At 41.6% G+C, this 6,964-nt stretch overlaps 1 protein-coding gene across 1 annotated transcript; it reads right to left on the minus strand.

The window, feature by feature from the left end:
• Window positions 1-437: 437 nt before the first annotated feature.
• On the minus strand, window positions 438-4,908 carry gh1 (growth hormone 1). Its single transcript, XM_034236178.1, has 6 exons — window positions 4,899-4,908; window positions 4,587-4,720; window positions 3,645-3,758; window positions 3,168-3,305; window positions 2,963-3,097; window positions 438-864 (listed from the first exon to the last, which is right to left on the minus strand). Exons 1-6 carry the CDS (start codon window positions 4,906-4,908, stop codon window positions 802-804), a joined length of 594 nt encoding a protein of 197 aa, XP_034092069.1. The 3' UTR covers window positions 438-801.
• Window positions 4,909-6,964: the final 2,056 nt, after the last annotated feature.

Genomic DNA, 6,964 nt, shown 5'->3' on the forward strand with positions numbered 1-6,964 from the left:
CATTTTGGTGAGCATCCCGAATGATTATAGCAGACATTTTTTAACAATGACCACAATATAATTATCTTTAATAAACCAAATATGAACAATTGAGGAAAATGAGGAAGAACTGATTATTCAAATGTTGTAATACAAGTAGTAATTTAGTTTGTGCATAATTTACTATTGCAACAAATGTGTTCATTTTCTTCATTATTAGTCAATTTTTTTGGACGAATGCTCCGGGCCAGTGGAATTTTACCCTTAATGTCTACCCCTGTGTTCAGTGTATTTATAATATATGATGATGAGGTGTTTATTAATGTATTATTATTCACTATATAATCAGAGGCAGTGAAGCATCACAGAATAATCAGATAGACAGTAACATTTATTTATTCCAAATATGGAAATTATTTGACAGATAATTAAACATGAATCATTGACACGACTCTGAATGCAACACAGCACAAACTTTATTCAAAACATTCAGCACTTCCTGTATAACTGTCAAGCACATTTAGTCATCAGAAACACGACCTTCTTCAACCAATCACTGAACAGAGGCTAATTATAATAATATCGTTATTAAGCAGAGAGGCGAGGCTACACGTTGAGGGGCGAGGCTACACATTTAGAGGTGGGTTTTCGTGTTATGGGCGGGGCTACACATCGAGGGGCAGGGCTATGCATTTAGAGGTGGGTTTTCGTGTTATGGGCGGGGCTACACATCGAGGGGCAGGGCTATGCATTTAGATGTGGGTTTCCGTGTTGTGGGCGTGGCTACACATTTAGAGGTGGGTTTCTGTGTTGTGGGCTGGACTACGAGGTGCAGTTGGTCTCTGGAAAGAGTCGACATTTGACCACGGACAGGTAGGTCTCCACCTGCAACAAGAACATCATGGGGGTCAGGAAGTCACCTCTCCCAGGAGAGAATCACAGGTGTAAAGTCAGGAATCTAATCCAGGTGTGACACTTTTGATCAGAGTCCTGATGCGGTTTCATGCAGTAATGCTGCCAGTTCTCCCAGTGTTTCTGAATAAACCCTATAGTAATAAAGCCTATAGTAATAAACCCTATACCCTATAATAATAATAAACCCTATAGTAATGACTCCAGTGTATCCGAATGGCTCGCATGTCCTTCTTGAAGTAGGCAGCAGCTCGTAGGTTCTCCTCATGCTGCTGCTCTGCTTGTAGTAATAATAAACCCTATAGTAAACCCTATGGGTATAAACCCTAAAGTAAACCCTATGTGTATAAACCCTATAATAATGAACCTTATGGGTATAAACCCTTTAGTAAACCCTATGGGTATACACCCCATAGTAAACCCTATGTGTATAAACCCTATAATAATGAACCTTATGGGTATACACCCTACAGTAAACCCTATGGGTATAAACCCTACAGTAAACCCTATGGGTATAAACCCTACAGTAAACCCTATGGGTATAAACCCTACAGTAAACCCTATGGGTATAAACCCTTTAGTAAACCCTATGGGTATAAACCCTATAGTAAACCCTATGTGTATAAACCCTATAATAATTAACCTTATGGGTATAAACCCTATAGTAAACCCTATGGGTATAAACCCTACAGTAAACCCTATGGGTATAAACCCTTTAGTAAACCCTATGGGTATACACCCTATAGTAAACCCTATGGGTATAAACCCTACAGCAAACCCTATGGGTATAAACCCTACAGCAAACCCTATGGGTATAAACCCTATAGTAAACCCTATGGGTATAAACCCTATTGTAAACCCTATGGGTATAAACCCTACAGCAAACCCTATGGGTATAAACCCTATAGTAAACCCTATAATGAAACGTATGGGTATACAACCTATAGTAAACCCTATGGGTATACACCCTATAGTAAACCCTATGGGTATAAACCCTATAGTAATGCACCTTGTGGGTATAAACCCTATGGTAAACGCTATGGGTATAAACCCTATGGGTATAAACCCTATATTAATGAACCTTAAGGGTATACACCCTATATTAAACCCTATGGGTATAAACCCTATGGGTATAAACCCTATAGTACACCCTATAGTAAACCCTATGGGTATAAACCCTATAGAAAACCCTATGGGTATAAACCCTATAGTAAACCCTATGGGTATAAACCCTATAGTAAACCCTATGGGTGTAAACCCTATAGTAAACCCTATGGGTATAAACCCTATAGTAAACCCTATGGGTGTAAACCCTACAGTAAACCCTATGGGTATAAACCCTATAGTAAACCCTATGGGTGTAAACCCTATAGTAAACCCTATGGGTATAAACCCTATAGTAATGAACCTTATGGGTATACACCCTATAGTAAACCCTATGGGTATAAACCCTATGGGTATAAACCCTATGGGTATAAACCCTATAGTAAACCCTATGGGTGTAAACCCTATAGTAAACCCTATCGGTATAAACCCTATAGTAAACCCTATAATAATTAACCCTATGGGTATAAACCCTATAGTAAACCCTATGGGTGTAAACCCTATAGTAAACCCTATGGGTGTAAACCCTACAGCAAACCCTATGGGTATAAACCCTATAATAAACCCTATGGGTATAAACCCTATAGTAAACCATATGGGTGTAAACCCTATAGGAAACCCTATGGGTGTAAACCCTACAGTAAACCCTATGGGTATAAACCCCATAGTAAACCCTATGGGTGTAAACCCTACAGTAAACCCTATGGGTATACACCCTATAGTAAACCCTATGGGTATAAACCCTATAGTAAACCCTATGGGTATACACCCTATAGTAAACCCTATGGGTATAAACCCTATAGTAATGCACCTTATGGGTATAAACCCTACAGTAAACCCTATGGGTATAAACCCTATAGTAATGCACATTATGGGTATAAACCCTATAGTAAACCCTATGGGTATAAACCCTATAGTAAACCCTATGGGTATAAACCCTATAGTAAACCCTACAGTAATGGCTCACCTTGTGCATGTCCTTCTTGAAGCAGGACAGCAGCTCGTACGTCCTCCTCATGCTGCTGCTCTGGTAGTAGTTCCCGGTCGGAGCGAGCGGCAGTGGAGAGCCGTCAGCAAACATCTCTGCTGCGTCCTGATTGGCCTACAGGGTCAGGTGCTCAGTCACATGCTGCTCGTTAAGATCACATCACATTACTCAGGAGTTTCCTCACCTTCATCAGCAGCTGGATGCCCGTCTTCAGCTCCGTCAGTTTGGGGGAAATCAGGTTTCTGGATCCTACCGGAAGGGAACGACTGGGAAACTCCCAGGACTCCACCAACCGGAGCGAGATGGACAACAGGTTCAGCACCTGCAGCCAATCAGAGCACAGAACACACTTACACCTGGAGCCAATCAGAGCACAGAACACACTCACACCTGGAGCCAATCAGAGCACATAACAAAGCGAGAGCTGAAGAGGAACTATACAGTCTATTAAAGTGTGTAGTGTGTGTTTGTGTATCTGTAGTGTGTGTGTAGTATGTAGTTTAGTGTAGTGTGTAGTGTGTAGTGCGTGGTTTAAGTGTAGTGTGTAGTGTGTAGTGTGTGTGTGTAGTGTGACGATGTAGTCTGTGTGTGTGTGTGTGTGTACTCACAGTGTGTGTGTACTCGCAGTGTGTGTGTACTCGCAGTGTGTGTGTGTACTCACAGATATGAGTTGTGTCTCGTGTTTGTCGATGGGGCTGATGATGTAATCTGAGTTGCAGAAATCCTGCAGAAACATTTTGTTGACCTGACGCTGCTCCTCCGTCTGAGAGCGCTCCTAACACACACACACACACACACACACACACACACACACACACACACACACACACACACACACACACACACACACACACACACACACACACACACAACACACACACACACACACACACACACACACACACACACACACACACACACACACACACACACACACACACACACACACACACACACACACACACACACACACACACACACACACCCACACACACACACCCACACACACACACACACACACACACACACACACCACAGGAATACACACATGGGATAGACACTAACACACAATAACACAGAGTAACACACACTCAAATGTAATCAGATTACTGTTAGTAAGTATCAAGAGGTATCAATAAAGATCGATAAAGATCATCAGAGGGAGATCCCCAAATGTTACTTTTGGTTAAAATTTCAGCTCCTTTCACTTTAAAAAAAAAAAAATCTATTTAACTGTTAGTATTTAACATATTAAAACATCTGATTGGTGTTATTTCCCTTGAATTGATTCGCAATGCATTTGATGTTGAGGTAATCCAGAAGTAATCAGATTACATTGTATTGTGATACTCAGATAAGGGCACTGATTACAATTGTACAGGGAACAAGAACTTGTAATGGATTAGAATTTTAAAGTCAGCGTCCAGTATGGAGCTAATTTCCTGCGATAACTCCACAAACAAAATAAACAAGTTTTACAAATTCCTTATGAGTCACTAACAAACACCATCTACAAACTAATGCATTTTGTTTTGCAAATAAAAAACGTATCTATCAAACAAACACATTACAATTTTCAAAGACAAATTCAGCACACACTTACGAATTCAGAGAGGAGCTCGTGGGACAGCAGGTGCAGGTTTTGGACTCGCAGCATAGCGATGGAGAAAAGACGATGACTCTCTGTGATTGGCTGAGAGGACACGCCTACTGACAGCAGCGACAGCAAGAGGATGACTGACAGACAGGTGAGACAGGACAGGTGAGAGACAGACAGGTGAGAGAGAGACAGGTGAGAGACAGACAGGTGAGAGAGAGAGACAGGTGAGAGAGAGGCAGGTGAGAAGGACAGGTGAGAGAGAGACAGGTGAGAGAGAGACAGGTGAGAGAGAGACAGGTAGAGATAAAAACCTACCTCGGTCCATGGTCTGGGTTCAGTTCAGGTTCAGTTCAGGTTCAGTTCTGGTTCAGTTCTGGTTCTGGTTCAGGTTCAGGCTGCTCTGATGTTTGCGTTCAGTTTTTCAGTTTTTATAGAAGAAGAGTCACTGCTTAAATTCATCAGAGAACCCGAGACCAACAAACACCAGCTGACCTTGGTCATCGTCATCATTTTCATCTGACTCAGATATGACTTGTAATATTTATTAAGAAGGTTCTTTATAATCATATTTAATAATAATTAACTCTTTATACAAATATTTATTCTAAATGAACTGCAGGATTGATATCCAAAGTGAACGTGTTATTCTTTATTCCGGAGAAAGAATGAACGTTTATTTAAACCTCTTTAAATGTATGGTACAACGTTTGATATTTATGTCTAATAACGAGGAACATGTTGACAGGCTGAGGTGCGTTCACTGTCAACATGTTGACTTGATGAAACAGATGTTCCGTGTTTTGGTCTTCTGAATTTATTCAGCGCGGTCATTGATCTGAGGTCAGACCTTTACCCGTTCCCTGAAATCACAGTGAACACTGAATTTATTCAATGTTCTGTGAAACCGATAGGTCCACAACAACAGCTGACCCTGCTTAACGCGTCAACTCAAGCTGGTCAATGCAGCTCGTTAACTAATGCTCATTAATACAGTTCGTTAATTCAAGTTCATCAATGCAGCTCGTTAACTAATGCTCTTTAATGCAGCTCGTTAACTAATGCTGGTCAACGCAACTCCTTAACTAATGCTGGTCAATGCAGCTCGTTAACTAATGCTGGTCAATGCAGCTCGTGTCCTAACCAGAGTTAGGAAGAGGGACCACATTACTCCTGTTCTGGCTGCCTTACACTGGCTCCCTATAGAACACAGGAGAGAATTTAAAATTCTTCTTCTCGCCTACAAAGCCCTTAATGGGCAGGCGCCATCTTACCTTAAAGAACTCATTATACCCTACTGTCCTACTAGGGCATTGCGTTCCAAGAATGCAGGGTTGTTGGTTGTTCCTAGAGTCTCTAAAAGTACAATGGGAGCCAGAGCCTTTTCTTATCAAGCTCCACATTTGTGGAATCAGTTTCCAGTTTGTGTTCGGGCGGCAGACACCCTATCCGTTTTTAAGAGTGCGCTTAAGACCTTCCTTTTTGATAAAGCTTATAGTTAGGGCTGATTAGATTCAGCCCCTAGTTTTGCTGATATAGGCTTAGTTTGTCGGGGGACATCTTACTTCTTCCTTCTCTCTGTCTATACCTGTGTACTCTCATGTTCCCATTAACCCAGCTTCCCCACATGTCTTTCTTTTTGGTGTCTATATACGCTGGGATCCGGAATCATGGATGATCCTGCGCTCCTCTGTCCTGGATCGCGAGCCCTGGATCTTGAGTTGTGGCTGTGGTCCTGGATCATAGGTCCTGGATGGATATCCTCGTGGATTCATCTTCCTATTACACACACATGCATTTCCAAACATTTGGACTACCTATGTTGCAAATGTATTATCTTTTCAATTTCCACACGGCATCTATTGCACGTCTGTCCGTCCTGGGAGAGGGATCCCTCCTCTGTTGCTCTCCCTGAGGTTTCTCCCATGTTCCCTTTAAACTGTGGGTTTTCTCCAGAAGTTTTTCCTTGTACGATGTGAGGGTCTAAGGACAGAGGGTCTGAGGACAGAGGGTCGAAGGACAGAGGGTCTAAGGACAGAGGGTCTAAGGACAGAGAGTCTAAGGACAGAGGGTGTCGTATTGTCATACTAATATTCTGTACACACTGTGAAGACCACTGAGACAAATGTAACATTTGTGATATTGGGCTATGTAAATAAACATTGATTGATTGATTGATTGATCAATGCAGCTCGTTAACTAATGCTCTTTAATGCAGCTCGTTAACTAATGCTCTTTAATGCAGCTTGTTAACTAATGCTCTTTAATGCAGCTCGCTAACTAATGCTCTTTAATGCAGCTCGTTCAATTCAATTCAATTCAAAACCTTTATTTATCCAGGTAAAATCCCATTGAGATCAATGATCTCTTTTTCAAGGGAAACC

Source organism: Gymnodraco acuticeps, unplaced genomic scaffold (genome assembly GCF_902827175.1).
Source record: "Gymnodraco acuticeps unplaced genomic scaffold, fGymAcu1.1, whole genome shotgun sequence".
Classification (NCBI taxonomy): domain Eukaryota; kingdom Metazoa; phylum Chordata; class Actinopteri; order Perciformes; family Bathydraconidae; genus Gymnodraco; species Gymnodraco acuticeps.

Excerpts from the sequence above, each read along its gene's own strand:
- gh1 (XM_034236178.1), bottom strand. Across the intron at positions 3,759-4,586 it reads ACGAGCTCCTCTCTGAATTC|GAGCGCTCTCAGACGGAGGA; the intron begins GTAAGTGTGTGC and ends TGTGTGTGTTAG. Across the intron at positions 3,098-3,167 it reads GCATCCAGCTGCTGATGAAG|GCCAATCAGGACGCAGCAGA; the intron begins GTGAGGAAACTC and ends CTGACCCTGTAG.